Below are 20,162 nucleotides of genomic sequence, written 5' to 3' on the forward strand. Positions count from 1 at the left end.
TTTAGAAAAAGCCTTTTTGTCGCTTAAAAATGATCATTGGACATGTGCACATCAAATTGTCAGATATTTTACAGATATTTTAATAATAAGTACAAATTTGTTTACATTTGCATGGGTTTCGTACCAAGTTTTGTAATTAATTTATCGCTTTGATATTTTATCTCTAAAACTGCTAAGCAAATTCTCATAATAAACAAAACATAAAGAAATAATATATATTCATTATATATGTATCTAATAAATATTTTAATTGAATCTTTTTTTTCAAAAGTTTCAAAATTGCCAAAAAAAAATTAAGTTATTAAATATTTTAAATTACGGTGCGGAAAGTTCTAGCAATTTGCCCTAAGGCACGATACCGTACACTAGTTTTTGTGATAGAATTTCTCATATATGCATTTTTAAAAAATTCAAAAGTTGCATGACATGAAATGGATAAAAAAGAACATGACTGTATAATGATCTTTATGTAACTGTAGAAATTCCAATAAATTTATTTCTAAAAAAAAATAAAGATCCAATTATATATACAGGTGAAATTCATATTTGAGCTTTTTTGTCAAACTATAAACTATAAACTAAACTATATATATATAGATTATATGGAAATCTACATATATAGTGATTCATGTGTAAAAGTAGAATTTTTTTAGTAAATTTTATGATTTCATGATTGAATGACTGTATGATCTATATACTATAATATATAATGGCCTAGACAGTAGGTATGAGGCTTGCATAGTATTTTCTACAAGTTTTAATGGTAAATCTGCCAAAGTAAGACTAGTCCTCAAACCCACATATTTAAAACCATAGATAAACATTATAGTAAGTCATTTTCATTGCAACAGTAAAAATACAGCATGCGTAACTTTAAAGTAATAATGTATACGCAATTTTTGACGTATTGTTTTATTTATTAAACTAAATTATATAATTTCATCTGCCAAACATCATATAATGTATCTTATATTGTTTTAAATTCTGGCACATCTCAGCTGGATAACAGCAAATAATATTGTAGATATTGCATTTTTCTTATTAAGTTCAACTCGGAATTCGAGATACCCAGATGTATGTCTATAAATACTTGTATTTTGCACTCTAAAAGTTGTCTCAAAACCTACATATGTTGCGTACACCCTATCATATGACAACTTTTAGGGTACAAAATACAAGTATTTACATACTTATAGTTCATTCCGAGATTCTTACCTAATTTGAGCTCAAAACACTGGACTAGGATAACATGTCACAACCGAATGATAACATATTTAGTGTCGGTTAATTTCAAAAATACATATATTTTAATAGCTTTTTCATACAATTGTATGATTTAAATATATTAATTTTCATTGATAAATGTGATGTGCGCAACTATATAAACCATAAAGTTACACTAATAAATTCTCATTTTTCCCTGTGTGGTATATACATTTTTACAACACCTTGCTTTATTTCGTAAAATATTTCCTCTGTTTTACATGCCATTGAAATATCAGCAAATTTGTTGTTTCCCCAACACCGAGTGTAGCAGATCTGAATTTCTAAAAGCTCGTGTTATGACCTGTTTCAGTCTCCGGATCAGCCGACGAATCCGCGGGACGTGATCCGGCGCATCCGCGCCAACTACCCGAATGACCCGCGATCGCCCTTCTACGACCCGTCTGGAGGAGAAATGAAACCGCTCGCCCGTCTGCACTTGGCAAGACAAAGACTCTACGAGAAGGCTTGCGAGAACAGCGTGGACAACATACCAGGTATGGTGGAATCGTTGATGATAACATTTCTGTGGTCAAAGGGAAGGCATTCTTGAACTTTGAAACATCAAGCGGAATTTGTGGGATAGAGGTTTAATGTTAGATAGAGGTCTTGTTGTAACCGTTACATAATATTTCGAATTTATATGAAAATAATTAAATATGTAAAAAGTTTAAACTATTTCTTGGTTTGCAATCTGATCTATATTGTACAGCAATCGATTCTTATTTCTCTAGTTTCTTTTATATTAATTTATACATATATATATATACGAGTATACTAGATGGCCCGACAGACGTTGTCCTGTACCCAAGTCCATAATTTAAGTTCCATTTTTTTTACCTTTCCTTTTCTATACTTTTTGATATTTTGACAACCTAAAAATCAGTCATTTATGGCAATAAAAAAATAATAAAAACTAGTGGATCGATCTATTTAAAATTTTGAGGGTATATTTATACGTGTCTTGAGAACACACAGTAAAATTTTTGAAATAAAAATATTAAATACTTTTGAAATGACATGCAATCTCCGGCGGCGCCAAAAAAGGTCCGCCACTGCTGCAGTGATTGCAGCCTTCTCCGTTGATAAAACATAATAAAGAAAATTTCGTTAAACTAGATAATATTGTCTGTACAATGACCTACAATAAAAATAAAAAATCAAAAATTGACAATATGGTGGCGTTTTAAAAAAGATAGTCGAATTTTACCTAAAATTTTGATCGTTTTTGGCCCGCCAAAATTCGATTTTTGATCAGATCAAAAAATCGATAGGTCATTGTACGGAGAACTATATATAGAACATATAAAAAAAATCGATGGTGATCGGTTCATTTGTTTTTGAGTAATCCCTGCAGCAAATTCGGAAAATGCTGTTTCAAGAAAAACGCGTTTAAAGATAAAATGATCGTTATACTATATACTATATATATACTCTTTAGATGGCTGTAACTCAAAAACTATTTAAGATATCGATTTAAAATTTTGGTATGTTATTTTTAAAGGTATAACCTATCGAAATATGGAAAAATTGAAAATTCGATTCTTTGAAAATTTCACACTAGGTGTGCCCTTAATGTCCTTACATTTATGATCTTAGCATAAGTTCTATATGTATTAGAAACTGCAGTTTTTTGATCGGTATAAAAAATTCAGAAAGAATAAATATAGTATCTACGGTAAAAGAACAATATCACCTTTGTTATTTCCAACCAATATGATTGCTTCAATAATTTATATAATATATAATAGTCTACAATTTTTATAATCGCGTTATAAATTTCATTAGTCGTTTTTTGGCAATTACAATCTTCTAAATTACATACAATAATTTAATAAACATTATTACTTTAGTTAAAATCTTAGGTGAATTAATTTTTGAAATCTAGTTTATATGGCACTGTTCAATCTAAGATCATAATGAAACAATTGAATGTTTACGTACCTTCATTTCTGACATATGAAACAAAATTCTAAATCATTTTTTCAATAAATAGAAATATTCTTTTGTATTTAAATAATTTGGTAAAGTGAAGCAAAATGCAACATGCATAAGTTTAAAGTAATAATGTATATGCAATTTTGGACGTACTGTGTTATTTATTAAACTAAATTTTATAATTTCATCTGCTAAACATCATGTATTGTATCTTATATTATTTTAATTTCTGGTACATCTCAGCTGGTTTTTGGCAATAATATTGTAGATATTAGATTTTACTTATTTAGTAAATGGCTATTTTTTGGCAGATGACAGTTCTCATGTATCAAAATGTTTTCAATGTCAGTGATATGTTGTTTTTTGCAATTTTTTTTCCGTTTATTTCTGCAATATTACTTTATTTTTATAATCACACACATCCTAAAAAATTTCCTTAATAAACTTCAGAAAGATTTAACAAAATCCAAATAATCGTTTAGGAGTATATTTACATACATCATCACAGAAGAATTTTATATATGAGAATATACATATCTTTACACATGTATATATATATCACAGGGTGTTCAGTGGCGTAACGCTCTAGGCAACCTGATATCGTGCAGTAGCGATGTCTATTTCACTTGAAAATAAATATCAAAAAAATGTGTCTAATTGAAAAAAGCCCATTTTGGGATTCCTATGTGAAATGGCAATGTGAGTTTAACTCAGCTCATGCACCTGCGTGAGGGCAATACTATTCATTACAATAGGTCACATGAAAGCCTAATTTTTGTGTTGAATTTATCTTTAAAAAATTTGAAGAAGCATAGAACTAAAACTCATTACATTAAGCTGTATTTTCAAAATATCATTTATTACCGTGACATTTTCAGTAATTATTATCATTTATCCGTTGACAAGACTTTTAAAAATAGGTCGTCCCGGCACAAATAAATGCTCCCGGATAATGGAATAATGAATAGGCAACCGCCCGTCAGGACGTCAACTTGACATATCTCGTTTCAGCTCAAAACGAATTATTCCCTCAGATGGAATACGTCTTCTAATTTATATTTATTCCGGATATAAATTACTTGTATTCGTCTTGAGCATTTGAATCAATTCGCTTTATGTTAATGTCAGGGCGAATTGCTCAAGTGGTTTGGGGAACTGTTAGAATCTGTTTTTGACATAATAATGGGTGTTGGTGTATATTATTTCGGGCTTTGATGTTTCAAAGAGTAAGATGATATTATTGAAGCCAACCATAGTCAAATATAAATAAAAAAATGGTCTGGTCGCTTTTTTCCTTTAATTAAAACTGTGGAAATATTTGTTTTTGAATCTGTCAAAGAAAATACTTTTTCATCAATCTTAAAAGCAATAGCAAATATTTTTGAATTCTTATGCTATAATTTAATTTAGAAGCAATTTAAAATATAGACCAAAATTCTAAGGTAGAATTATCGTATCAATAAATAGAAAAAAATTATAAAAATATATAATAAATTACGTACATATCGTCATTTATAATTTATAATATTTTTCTATTATTAATAGCATTGTTTTTAAAAATGTATTTCATATACACCAAATTAATATGATTTTAATAGTTAAATCACGCGATAGATAATATTGTTCTAAATATAAATAACTATGTTCTTTATTTAAAAATTTTGAATTTAAATCATATGAATCCATCATACACAAAAATCGTATTTTATTATTGCAATAAAATTGTATAAATGAACCAATGCTTTATAGCTCTTAAACGCTTCATGATTCGGAAAATATTTCATTTTATACATTGTATTTTGATATCGATAAATGTATTTATATTATGCTCTGAAAAGTGGGGTTGTAATAAAATTCACAAGATATATTTATTCATATTATGTACCCCAGGGCAATATCATTTCGCTCTTCAATAAACGTTTAAGGAATCTGTATTGAGAAGGTAAGAATTATATCTTTTTTATTGACGTTATAAACACTGACACATTTTCGAAAAATCGTAAATAAATAACATAAATATGGAAGAAACTGTTATGCCTACTAATTATGGTGTTTAGATATGTATTCTTAACAGTTATTCAAAACAAAGATATCTCGATACGAGTTTAAAATCTCAATCAAACTAACAAACTAACTTTTTACCCCGTTGTGTAAAAAGATTTATACACAAAAAGATTTCGAAAACTGTAGTAGTTGAAGTGCTTTTGCTCTTGAAGTTTATGATGAATATCTAACAAAAAGTTCACCTGAGAGTTGCGTTACAAAACTTTTAAGTTTTTTAATAAATTAAAAATGAGAACAAAGTCTTCCGGGCAGAAAATTATAAATGACCCAAGAGAAATGGATACGGCGTAAATTTATAATGAAATGCAGTTGTTTAGCTCTGGAAGATGCTGGTTATATGAAACATAATTTGTAACTTTTGAGATACAATGTACTATTTTTTATCCAGATAGTAAATGATACATTTTTTCAAAGCATGTAACCGCGATACTTGTGAAAGTAATATAACATAAATGAGAATAAATAGTATGTGGAACTGAAAACATTAACAAAATTTAGTTGGGTGTTAAATTTAAGAATGTAGGAATAGTATTCAGGTTTTCCCATAATGTATTTATTTTTTTACTGATTTATATACAATATAGTACTAAAGGAGCATATATATTCGAGACTAGCCTTTTCATGCAGAAGATATCCTATTGCCCATTGGTAAAGACCATTGTGCTTCCATTTTCTCCCTGAAATAGCCGGCGCGTAAACTAACTATGATTAATGTCCTGAGCTCCTTTGCACTGTAATTAGTCATATGCATTATATTGTACATTTGCTGTCAGCCTGGTGACTTCAAACGCTTCCGTAAAAGGAGCTTGTAGGACAGAAATGCTATCTTCAAATTGCTGAAGAAGTCTAGTTTTAATTATAGGACGTTGTAAATATACGACGTAGAACTTGTTTTATTCCAATAATTTTCACATAAAGGGTTTTATAGCAAGATTTAGCTAGTTGTAAATGACCCTAAGGCAAACTTAATAAAAAAAGAATTGAGATCTAGCTATATAGGTGAAACGTTCATCTGTTCATTTCGATAATAAAATTTTTGCATTTTCTAAATATGATTACCAATTGATGTTCAAAAAAAAATTTGTTTAACACTTTTCATTTCATCCGTCTCGGTTTCTAAAATTGTATTTTTTTAAGTAAGCTGTAATCAGTATAGGATTCTAATTAGAATCGCTTAAGAGGGCGAGTAAATTCGAAATTTTGATGATTTTTTATGATTCAACCGAAATATGTAATTATACATAGTTTAATCGAACTCGAAACAATTTTTTTTTCATTATTTAATTACGAGGAAACAGCAAGGCCGATCTTTATCAGAAACTAATCAACACATTTCGCAAACATTATCTCTCGAACAGTTTTTGAATTTTTAAAATTGATTGTTGGGTAAAACGTGGACGAAAAACTTTACACTTTTCTGTAAATTGTAAAGAAACGGTTTGGCTGATTGTGACACAAAATTGACATCCTTTTCGAGCTCCATAGGATGGTTTTTCAATGTTGAAATTGATCCAGTCGTTTTTAAGAAAACTTTGGCGAAAGGACGAACACAGACACACACTTTTTTCTAATTTAGTCTCATCCGATTTAGAATAACCTGAAACGTCGAGAAAACAAATTATCAAATTGGATATTTTTGCAAAAAACAAACTTTTCCTTCAGGAAATTAATAAATAAATTTTCAACCTGAAATAAATAAGAATGCTAGAGTATAATAAATGAAAATTTAATTAATTGAAATGAATAAACTGATGATGCATGGCATCGTGCATTAAGGCAAATTGTTTGAAATTTCCGTACCAAAAACTTTTTTTTTTTTAAAAAACTTTGAAGAACTTTGAAAAAATTAGATTTTTGTGATTTTTTTTTTTAATTTTTGAAAAAAAAAGACTTGAATAACTTGATTTCTTTGTATTTTGATTTTTTTGAAAATTGTGAAATTTTTTTTAAGCAATCGCGCTGCATAGCTGATTTAGAGTCGAAATATCAAAGCGCTTAAGCGCTGCGTAGTCATCTAACGCCTAAATATTGGTACGGTACCCACATAAATGCACACAAAATTTCTACTTATTATTATAATCTATATAAAATATCTGAAATACGATGTACATATGTCTAATGTTCATTTTTGGCCGCCAAATGGCATTGTTTTTTACTTTTTTTATTGGAACTCCGGTGACGCTGGAGCTGCCTTTAGAAAAATTACACACACACATACATCCATTTTTTCTAAGGTATGCCAAAATGTTCAGAAACCTCTGAAACGTAAAGATATATAAACATTTTCATTCTCGATTTTGCTGTTACTATAACTTACCCTACGGTAACTTAACAAAGAAATGAAGAAATATATATTATTAAGCCCGAAGGAATGTCGCGACATTGTAAACATTCTAAAAGAATCGAATGCCGACATACTCGTGATATTTTAGAAAACTGTAGGTTTGGCTTCAGTTGTAAAAATACGGCAAACAAAAGGAGTGTTGAAGCACCAAGTATTAGTAGGAACCTGGAATTTTTTAGTAGCAAAGATGAAAGTCCAATAACTTGATAATACTTATGCATGTTTGCTAATGAAGCTCTTAATTTCTCAAAAATCCGTTGACCTCATAATTATAGTTTTATAAAAATCCGCTCGTTTGTTAAGGGGGTATTCTAGTGTAGAGCGATGAATTTTAGATCATTTTTGAAGTGTCGTACGAGAAACCAATGAATGTTTTTACTATCCATTTTTTACTTGAAAAATGCCTATATCTCCGAAAATAATTCAAATTTTTAAAAACCTTCTCGTACCCATATTCTTAGATAGTTAAACTTTGAAAATATGAAATACAAGATAATCGTGTTTTCTGAATTTCTACACTAGAATACCCCCTTAAGGTTTAATATTTGCTTCTTAACCTTTTCACACAGAAATGAACTTAATTTTGAAATAAATTTCTAATCATATATCCTTCACCTCTCTTTCCAGAGGAAGACGACGACCCTTCTGGTGCATGTGCCGTGACCAGCTGGCTTCCCTGGTCCGAGTGCAGCGTGACCTGCGGCAAAGGCGTGCGGCGCAGGCAGCGCTATTACCGAGACGAGGCCAAAGCCGAGATCATGTCCTGCAAACGGAAACTGACAGACCGCAATTCGTGCTGGGTACAAGATTGCAGGTAAGCGGACCGTAACAGTAAACAACATACTAGATACTAATATTATGACGACATTGTGATAAAAAGTAGATAAAATAATATAGAAAGGATTGTTTATTTTTAAGAAATATACAGTAGTAATTTGATTAACTTGACTAATTGTTGTCCATAGGCATTCGGATAATCAAATGCATGAAGAATAATGTTGTGTTTTTATTAAAAATAACGAATACATACATAGATATCAACAAAAATCGATGTTTATTGAGAAATTATCACTTTCTTATGTATGTACATAGATATTTTCTTAGATTAAATTACATACATATACTAAACTGCACCATTAATCATGCATAAATTCGACAACTGAGGTCCGGATAAATGATTTCTACTGTGGATATATTGATTTAAAAATACTTTAGTTAATAAAAGTTCTACAAATTTTTTGAACATTTTTAAAATGTTGACATTTATCGTGAAAATGAATATATATTGATTATATATTAATCGTACATAAAATATACATACATTTTTGATATAACAGAATAAGAAATAAATGATTTAAAATGATCATATCTACAACTAACTTAAAATTATTATATTTTATACGCATTTTTTTTCAAACAAACAAACCTTTTTCGACATAATAACCAAATGATCAATTTTAGTTAGCTTAATTTATGAAGGCAATGAAATGTTATTATTTATTCTGAATACAAGTAGGTTAAATATAAATCTGTTCACGTTTTACAGTTTTTTAAGTTTTTTCATATTTCTGTATATATAAATCTTATGATATATATAAATTAAGAGGTTTTTTCAGATGGTGAAATCTTATAATAAAGTTGTTTTTGGGCGTACATCCATTAATTGAAACTATTTTATTGAAGTAAAATGTTTTATTGTCAAAAACACGGAAAATATAATGCACCAATTACTATACAATTTACAAAGCATGACTTTTAATAACTATTAAATGAACAGGTTTTAAATAAAGATATCTTCTCATCGACACATGTTATATGTTCGGAATTTTTTTTTACTAGAGTATTAAGAGTAATAAGTTTCAATTAATGGATGGACGCCCGAGAACAACTACATTCTATATATATATATATATATATATATATATATATATATATATATATATATATATATTCATAATAGACTATCGTTATCTACCATTTAATATTATTTTTAATGACTAGCATTGCTAGTAATTTTTAGTACTATTATTGTTTTTATCACAATATTGATTCTATTAGTTAAGTTTATTTACATTTCAATGCTTTATTCTATTCTCAATTATTTTCTAATTATTAAAATGCTAATTGTTATAATTTTGTTTGTATTTAATAAATAATTCTATTTCTTCAGCCTGTTTGTTTATTAATGATGATTTTGTATTTTTTACAATTATTTTAGTATATAAACAAAAGCTATTTCTTATAAATTGCTTTATTTGATTTATAGTTGTAAAATGAACAAATAGAATTTGCATTTACTAAAGAAAATTAGAAATCAGATTATTTTTGTTCAATTATACTAAGTAGTTTATACAGTAATATTTTTTTAACAAAGGATGAATAATTATATTTCTAAAGTATTCAATTACTTCTGTTATGGTTAAATGAAAGAATTTCAAAAAATTGTGAGCAACTTTTTAATTAATATTTGGTTCATATTTATTTTGAACTACATAGATCAGCTTATTTTTTAATGAACTATTTAAGAAGTTTTTTGCAAAATGTTTGAAGAACCCACATTGAAATCGGAAATTTCCGCTGTTTTATTTGTATTTTGCAGCAATGAGGGAGGTGTTGCCCAAACTAATCATTTGCAACAATCTTTGGAGGCTGATGACGAATATAGTACTGGTGAATGTGCATTGACACCTTGGTCTGATTGGTCGTCATGCAGCGCAAAATGTGGTCCCGGAAATAAGATGCGGTCTCGGAGGTAAAATATATAACACATAAATATATATATATATATATATATATATATATATATAAGCAAAAATGTTCTAAAAATTTGGTGTCAATTTATAAAGTTATGTGTTACTTAAAAGCATCTTTATTATCATTGGCTCTCTGCCCGATGGCTGGTCCATAGTGTGAGACCACCACATTATTTACTTTGTTATCTTTAGATTATAGTTCTAGATTTATATATATATATATATATATATATATATATATACTAGATGACCCGACAGACGTTGTTCTGTACCCATGTCTACAATTTTTTAATATAATATACTATTATTTACCGTTTATTTAAAAATAATAATTATTGTTTTTTAAATTACTCTTCTCGGCAAAATGTATACATATTTATAATATGAGCGATGTTAAATCTAGAACTGCTTTAAATAATAGTCTCAATTCTCACACTATATTGGAAATTGAAGTCTTGTGGTATACTATAACCGTAGCCATAAAATAACACTGGTACTTCATGTTGGATTGAATTAATTTAATTTTTTATTATTTAAGATATCCAAAATTGCATCTTAAACTTCTCCTAATCGATATCGTTAGGGCCGAATTGTATGTATTCATCTTTTCTTTCCCATTTGTTGTTATAAAGTAAAATTTTTACAAATTTTAAAAATATTGTAGAAAGACTAGTAAAACATGCAAAAAAATTATATGTTCATATGTGTATCATTCAATCTGCCCTACATATACTGTATCTTATATTATTTTAATTTCTGGCACATCTCAGCTGCCCTTTGGCAATAATAATGTAAACATTTTATTTTTCTTATTCATAATCATAAATTCATCATACATATTCTAACATTGTCTAGGTTCATAAGTAAATTGAAATTCTTAGCAGATGATAGTTTTCTTTTTTTTTTCTCATTTTGTTATTATTTTCATTTTCATTTATTTTTACAATGTTGCACATACATCCCAGTACTTTATAATCACATACATCCTAGAAAATTTCTTTAACAAACTTCAGAAAGTTTTATCAAAATCCGAATAATCGTTTAGGAGGAGTATACAGTGAGTGCACATTTTAAACGAACATTTTAAAAAAAGTTGGCCAAATTGGTCCAGGCGTTGTTGAGTTATGCGCTTACCAACACATTTTGCGATCCATTTTTATATATAAGATATATATCTGAATCCAAATCAAAACATTTTAAATAATATCCGCCATATTTTACATTCAGAGGCATGGACGATAACATTTATCCTTTTTTCTCTCTTGACTTGACCTCTTAATTTCCATAATTTATATAAGACAACAGCATTAAAAATTTGACATAGGTAAAAATATATCGCATAATTCAAAATGTGCATAACTGTAAATAACGTCAATAAAATAGCTTTTTCAAAAACGAACATACCTGTTCCAATACTGCGACATGTATTTTCTTTCCGATGCTGTCATATATCACATAGTTGTCGACGTTTCCTTATAAATATCAGAAGTTATTTTTCACCGCATTATATATTGAAAACATGTATGCATGTATTTATAATGTTATAGGTAAAGTTCGATGTGACAATTTTTACCATGAATATAAAACAAACTCAATATGCAATATTTCAATCCATCATTTCTAGATATCGGCGTCGTGGAGCAATGAAGCATTGCCGTGCAGGAAAACCGAGACCTCCATCCCTCCAGCAAACCGATGTCTGCACTGGGGAAGAGAAGGACTGCGACCCTCCAGAAGGGGTGAGTAAATTAATGGCTCGAATGGAAATGCAAAACGCGATGTAAAAACATGACTTTTTGTAGTATACCACAATTCTAGATCTTGACAATGAAGCGTTGGTCGAAAATTAATGTTAATAAAAAGATACAGAATAATATTGTAAAAACTTAGATATTATAGATTATTTTTATTAACTTCGCGATGGAGAAAAAAAATTTCATTCGCTAATTTTATGTTTTCTCGACGTTTCAAGCCATTCTGAATTGAATGAGACCAAATTTGAAAAAGGTATGCGTCTATGTGAACAGATTTTTTGCCGTAAATCAACGTTTTCTCAAAAACTGCTGGACCGATTGCAAAAATTTAAAGCCATTCGATGTATCTCGATGAGAACTATCAATTTTGAGGAACGATCAACCAGGCCATTTTTTTGTGAATAACAAAAAAGTGAAAAAAATGTAGACCACGTTTAGCTCGCAATTCTGAATCGATTTTAAAAATTCAAAAACCGTTCAAAAAATATTGGTTGGGAATCGTGCTGATTAATTTTTGGTAAAGATCGGCCGGGCCGTTTTCTTGTAATAGTAAAAAAACGATGATTTTTATGATTTTTTTTACTGTAGATACCATAGTCTTATAGATCATACTAAAATATTACGGCCCTACGACTGGTCGTTTGTTTTTAAAAATTCGTCAAAGTTTGCAAAAATTAATATAGTTTTTTTGGAGTTTGCCAAAATTAGAACTTTCATCGACATTTGCTCAAAAACTCCTGAATCGATTTCAAAAATTTAACTCAAATCGATGTATTTCGATATGGATTATCTTTTCTCAGTTTTGTGCAGCGATCGGCTAAGCCGTTTCTTTGTAATTTGAAAAAAAGTGTTAAACTTTTCGTCCACATTTAAGCTGATACTACCAAATCGATTTTAAAAAACCAAAAGCTGTTCGAAAGATATTATTTGGGAATGATACTGATTAGTTTTAGGTGAAAATCTACCGAGCCGTTTTCTTGTAATTGACTGTTGAAAAAAAAATATAAGCCGATTTTTATGGAACTTTTTTTGGCGATATATATCATGACCTTATAGAACTTACTCAAATATTTATGGCCTTACGACAAATAAATAGTTTAAAAATTTTCATCCAAAGTTTGAGAAAATGAGTAGTTTTTTTTGACGTTTGTTCGAAAGATATTATTTGGGAATGATACTGATTAGTTTTAGGTGAAAATCTACCGAGCCGTTTTCTTGTAATTGACTGTTGAAAAAAAAATATAAGCCGATTTTTATGGAACTTTTTTTGGCGATATATATCATGACCTTATAGAACTTACTCAAATATTTATGGCCTTACGACAAATAGTTTAATTTTAAAAATTCATCAAAGTTTGAGAAAATGAGTAGTTTTTTTTGACGTTTGTTAAAATTAAAATTAGACGATTTACTTGGTATAACGATAGAGTACGTGGTCTTAATGAACATACTAAATCAATAAAGTCCTACGGAAACAGGTTCAATTATAAAAATTATAGATTTTTGAAAATTTGCTTTTAGTAATACTCCGAGTTAACGGGTTCGTTCGTTTTCAATTATGTGTTATAAATCTACTCGGAATACTTTCAATCACTCATAAATTATTTTATTTTTTATTGATTAAGTCGATTATTTACATATATCGAGAAGTTCATGTAACTTGCCTCAAGGCAAAATACCAACGACAAGTTAATTTTGTATTACTTATGCTCTGATAATATACATGAATTTCAATAATTGCAGTAATGTTTTTTTTTTATTTTCAGACTCTCGATGTCCCTCCTGGTTGCCCAATGACCATGTGGTCAACCTGGTCTCCCTGCTCCGCAACCTGCGGAAAAGGTCACCGAATGCGCAGCAGATATCCCATAGCCCCGACAGAACAACTTCGCAACTTTTACAAACGGGGACTCACGCACCAATATCGAGTGAGTAATTGACGTACTCCATCATAATTCTCTACTCCAATTATAACTTTTAATCTCAGTTTGAAAATAATGTTTTTGCGCTTATCAGGCACAACATTGGGACCAGAACTCAAATGAAGCGAATTATGACGAGACTCCACAAGACGAGGATAATGACCAGGATAATGACGAAGATGAAGAGGATGAAATTAGTGTGGCTGCATGTGAAGGAGTACTTAGGGTGCAGCAGGTTACTTGTGTTGCTCCTATTGCTTCGTGCGAATCGCTACCACCACATTTGAAAGGTAAACTCAATATAAATTGTCATTCTTTGATGAATATATTTTAAACTATATGCACAAATTTGCTTTCAAGTTATTTTTTTTTAAATCCAAAATTATAACTTGTTTGACGCTAGAACTCTTTATTTCCGATCAGATTTACAATTTTGCAGTATTTAACTACATTTGAAATAACATAGTTAGCTGTATTTTCAGTGAATTCTGCTTATGTAATTGGCAACATGTTATTCAATACAAAATATTAATAGTAATTTGTACCGGTCAGTAATTTTATGTAACTCATTAAACATGCAAGCGGATTATACAAACATATAACATACGAGATATACTATTTGTTTTTAGTTGGTGTTATTTTAGTGTATTTTTAATAAAATTTGTAATATATTTGCGAAATATCATTTCCCAAAACATGAAATAAAACGATGTATAACAATGTAGAATTAATGCTATGAGCAATTTTGTTTTCGTTAATTATTTGATTTGGAATCAAAACTTGTTGGTTTTGTATTTAGCCTTGAGGTAAGTTACATGAACTTCCCGATATGTTTAAATAATTGACTTAATCAATAAATTAATTAATGAGTGATTAAAAGTATTCCGAGTGGATTTATTACACATAATTGAAAACGAACGAACACTTTGACTCGGAGTATTTTCTAAAAGCAAATATTCACAAATCAATCGTTTTTATAAAAGAGCCAGTTTTTTGTAGGACTTGAATTATTTAGTATGTTCAATAAGAGCAAGTACTCTATCGTTATACCAAGTAAATACTCTAATTTTAATTTTAACAAATGTCAAAACAACTACTCATTTTTTTAAACTTAGATGAATTTCTAAAATTAAACTACTTGTCGTAAGGCCGTAATATTTCGGTAAGTTCTATAAGACTATGATATATATCGCTGAAAAAAATTCCATAAAAATCGGTTTAAATTTTTTTTGCAACAGTTAATTACAAGAAAACGGCTCGGTAGATTTTTACCAAAAACTAATCAGTATCATTCCCAACTAATATCTTTCGAACAGTTTTTGATTTTATAAAATCGATTCGGTAGTATAAACTTAAATGTTGACGAAAGATTTAACACTTTTTTCCTAATTACAAAGAAACGGCTCGGCCGATCGTCGCACAAAACTGAAAAACGATAATCCTCATGGAGATACATCAAATGGTTTTTAAATTTATGAAATCGGTTCAGGCGTTTTTGAGCAAACGTCGATGAAATTTCTAATTTTGACAAATGCCAAAAAGACCATACCAATTTTTGCAAACTTTGTCGAATTTTTAAAGCTAAACGAGTTGTCGTAGGGCCGTTATATTTTAGTATGATCTAGAAGACTATGGTAACTACCGTCAAAAAAATAATAATAAAAATCGACGAAAAAAATGTTTCAACACCAAAAACTAATCAGGTCGATTCCCAACCAATATATTTCGAACTATTTTTGAATTTTCAAAATCGATTCAGAATTGCGGGCTAAAACGTGGACGAAAAACTTTTCACTTTTATGCTATTTACGAAGAAACGGCTTGGCCGATCGTCGCACAAAACTGACAAGATCCTCATCGAGATACATCGAATGGCTTTTAAATTTTTGAAATCGGTCCAGCCGTTTTTTAGAAAACGGCGATTCACGGCAAAAAATCTGTTGGTGAACACGCTCACACACACACACATAGGACCGTGCAGAGCACCAGGAGTTGAACGCTGGTACTTCAATTCAGAACGCCAAAGCTGCGAGCCCTTTATGTATAGTGGATGTTACGGCAACAACAATAATTTTAAAAATAAAGAACAATGCGAAGAGGTGTGTCCGAAGGGACCTGGTAAGTAAAATATATTTGATAAATATATTTGCGAACTGCATTTCAATACATTGAACTTTTGTTTTGGTGCATTCTTTGCATGCTGCAGGATTAGCGGCTTATATTCTGGATCAACCGATGGGCGATGTTATAGACGCAAATGGTGATTGATAAAATTATTAGAAAAAATAGACACAAGTTACATAATATTATTACACAGCAAAAAAATTTTTGTAAACTTTTTAGAAATTATTTAAACATAAATTTTACTCAGATATTCAGAATATTATGTTTGCAAATAATTTTCTGGTATTTAACAAATAATAATTCATTCTTCTCTCATTTTTATTTTTCAGACGTGAATCTCTTTGGCGATCTCTCATCCGACAGTCAAAAAAAAGAACGTCGACTGTACGGGCCTGTCCAGGGCACGCAGTTGACAGGGGATGGCACCCTGACTGGGTACGACAAGAGCCCTTTATATCTGGAAAGCAAGCAGCCGCCGGGCGTCCTCAAGTGTCTGGTCACCAAGTGGTCGCCCTGGAGCGAATGCAGTGTGACTTGTGGACGAGGCCACAAACAGAAGACGAGATACATAACGGTAATTATATATGAAAATTATATAAGAAACTATATTTCGTCAATCTCCCGCCCCCCAGCTATTTTCCTCAGACAACTATCCCCTTAGCCCGTATGCCGCAATTAGTGTCGTAAGCTCCAGAGATACTACTACTATAACCGCACCTCTATATCTTGCTTATTTCAGAGGCATCCTGTGAACGGAGGCAAGCAGTGCCCGAGCAAATTACTGAAGCGAAGAACATGCCGGAGGCCCCCCTGCCCGAACGGCGAGGGGGCCAGAGAGAGCGGCGAAAACAAGGACTTAATGCCCACATGGGGACCGGCTAATACCCACGATAATAGTAAGTCCTACACTAATACTAATACTACCAATCATGTCTAACCTAATAATGCACGTACTCATCAATTTGTTCGGGTAACGGATAATACTGTTAATCCTACGGGTAATGGATAATTTGTTCCGTTTTTTTGCATTATCATGAATTTTGATTAAGTCACTAATCAATATCACCTGAATTATGAGCATCATGTTAAAAATTATTTTGACATAGATACTACTACTATATTCGCCAATCCGTAGAGAATATATATACATCATGATATATATGTATATATATATATATAATATATATATATATATATAAGCTTAAATAAGATATATCCCACCGTCAATCACAGATAATATATATCGGATCAGTTAACCCGCAATCATCAGCATTACATAACAGATTAATCACCCTATACGACACAATAATTTATAGAATTATTCAGTGAAAGACATATTTCATTTCATTTCATAAGCGACACTTTTAATAGTAATAGTAATAACATAATACAATTCAGAAAATTATTACTTTGCCATCGATAAGAACAAATCTATATATTAATGAAAATAATAAAGCATTATCAGACTTATTTAAAATTTCATATTAATTTATTTTGTAATAACTTTTCAGAGGGGGGAAATATTTTATTTTTTTAAATTTTCTTCAAGTTTTATTTTAAATTTAATTCATTTTTATTTTAATTTATTTAACATACTTTAGGGGGAAATGCTAGTTACAAATATTAAAATCAATTCTTTACCACTACTCCTATACCACTCCTTTAATTGAACATTTTTTATTAATTCATTATCTATTATTTTCTTTATAAATCAAACATATGAAATTTATTGATAATATCTTTTAAAATGTAATATATTATATTTATTCATTTAAAATACTTTAGGCGGAAAATGTTAGTTGCAAATACTAAACAAGATCTTAGATTTTTACAAAAAAAATTACTTCTATTTAAAATAATATCAAATTCTTATAAACATCATTTCTGTTTGTACAGCTTTAGTTCAAATTATTGAAAGACATTTTGAAATATTTTATAAAATTTACGTCTATTTAAAATTATTTCAAATTTTTATAAATATCATCTCTTTTGGGAAAGTGTTTGTTCCAAATATGAAGCGATCTTGAACTATAAAACTTATTTTTATTTCAAATGATTTTAAATCATGAATATCATCTTTTTAGCTATTCTGGCTTAAATAAAATTAAGATCAATTATGATTTTCAAACTAGAAAAAAAATATCAATAGCGTCATAAAAATACTAACTAACGTATCTATCTTACTATCAAAATAAAATCTATTATCATTCGCGGTTTGATATTACGGATATGATATTAAGTGGAACCCATAGTATATTATATATTATTCACAAACAATTTTATACTTTATTTTGTCCGTTTAGTAAAATTTTCAGAAATTATTATTTATTGCTTATTCTAATTTTATCATTTATTTCATATCTAATTTCGTTCGTTACCGTTTTTTTTAAACACATTTTACTCAATTTAAAAATACCAAATTAAAACGATGTACCACAATTCACCTCTTTTAAACACATTATTAACGGGTTTTTAAACACATTTTACTCAATTTAAATGTGATACCAAGTTAAAACCATGCTTTATTATTCACAAAAATCCATACGTTATTTTGACCGTTTCGTAAAATTCTCAGCGACTACTAGTTATTGCTTAATCTAATTTTATCATTTATTTCACGATTTTTTCAAACACATTTTACTCAACTTGAATAAGATATCAAGTTAAAACCATGATTTCATAAAATTGTCAGCAATTATTTGTTATTTTTAATCTAATTTTTAATCGATTTTTTTAAACTCATTTTACTCAATTTGAACATGATTTTAAGTCAAAACCATGGTCTATTATTCACAAAAAATGTTATACTTTATTTTGTCTGTTTGGTAAAATAATCAGCAATTTTTAGTTAGCTAAATCTAATTTTATCATTTATTTTATATCAAGTTAAAACCATAAACTATACCCGCTGTCTTTCCAACACATTACAATCAATTTGAATATGATAACAAATTAAAACCAAGGTCTATTATTCACGAAAAAATATTATTAATTGCTTAATCTAATTTTATTATTCATTTCATATCTTATTTTATCGGTTTCGTAATATTCTAAGAAATTATTACTTATTATAAAATCTTGAATATGTATCGTAAATGACTGATTCAAGAATGTAGAGCTTTGGATTTTATCTACTTGTTTTGTCCTCAATCTAAATTTATTACATCATGTCGATAGCAAAGTATTAATATCATCAATCAGCATCTTTCACATTCATAACAAATCGGGATCAAATGCCAAATATGAGCATATGAGCATTTTTTGTTAATACGTTGCCAGATCGCGTAACCGAGTGCAAGCTCTCGCCCTGGTCGGCCTGGTCACCGTGCAGCGCGACTTGTGGGGCGTCTTCGATGCAAAGACGCACCAGGACGGTTCTTCAAGACGGACACGAATGTCAGCACAGAGTCGAAACACGTAGCTGCGAATTATTCCCTTGCCCACTTTATTGATACACATTTTATTAAAATTAGTTGTTAATAAAGGACAAAGAGTAAAGCGTTATGTTCGGTTAAACACTTGCCTAATATAAATTTTAATAATTTATGAAAAATTATAAAATTTAATTTTATTTAATTTAATACATTTTAAATGAAATCTTATAAGATTCAATAGTTATAAAATTTTTGGAATAAAGAAACTATTATAAAATTGATAAAACTAAACATATCCGTTGAGATACTTATTTTTATTTAAGTGGCACAACTAGTGTAACCGCCTAATAAAAGGTGATTTTTGGGAATTTATATTGAAAAAACTCGTTCATCGATCATTCAAAATTTTAGGAATATATTTATACATGTTTTAAGAATACATAGTAGAATTTTTGAAGAAAAAAAATAAATATTTTTGAAGTTATCGTCGATCTTCAAAGGCCCTTCACTGCTGCAGTGATTAGGGCCTTCTACGTGGATGAAATTAAAAAAAAAATCTCGTTAAACCAGATAATATTGTCTGTAAAATGAACTACGATAAAAAAAAACAAACCAAAAATTGACAA

The 20,162-nt window shown here is 29.3% G+C and overlaps 1 protein-coding gene across 1 annotated transcript; it reads left to right on the forward strand.

The window, feature by feature from the left end:
- Window positions 1-447: 447 nt before the first annotated feature.
- LOC113373421 (spondin-1-like) lies at window positions 448-19,645 on the forward strand. The gene is made up of 11 exons (XM_026613719.1): window positions 448-453; window positions 1,577-1,760; window positions 8,237-8,423; window positions 10,209-10,361; window positions 11,987-12,101; window positions 13,883-14,044; window positions 14,133-14,328; window positions 16,010-16,156; window positions 16,492-16,736; window positions 16,902-17,058; window positions 19,442-19,645. Exons 1-11 carry the CDS (start codon window positions 448-450, stop codon window positions 19,612-19,614), a joined length of 1,725 nt encoding a protein of 574 aa, XP_026469504.1. The 3' UTR covers window positions 19,615-19,645.
- The last annotated feature ends 517 nt before the right edge of the window (window positions 19,646-20,162 follow it).

The sequence above is a fragment of the Ctenocephalides felis genome, unplaced genomic scaffold (genome assembly GCF_003426905.1).
Source record: "Ctenocephalides felis isolate EL2017-DRISC unplaced genomic scaffold, ASM342690v1 CF-g0.4_SCAFFOLD_01604, whole genome shotgun sequence".
Lineage (NCBI taxonomy): Eukaryota > Metazoa > Arthropoda > Insecta > Siphonaptera > Pulicidae > Ctenocephalides > Ctenocephalides felis.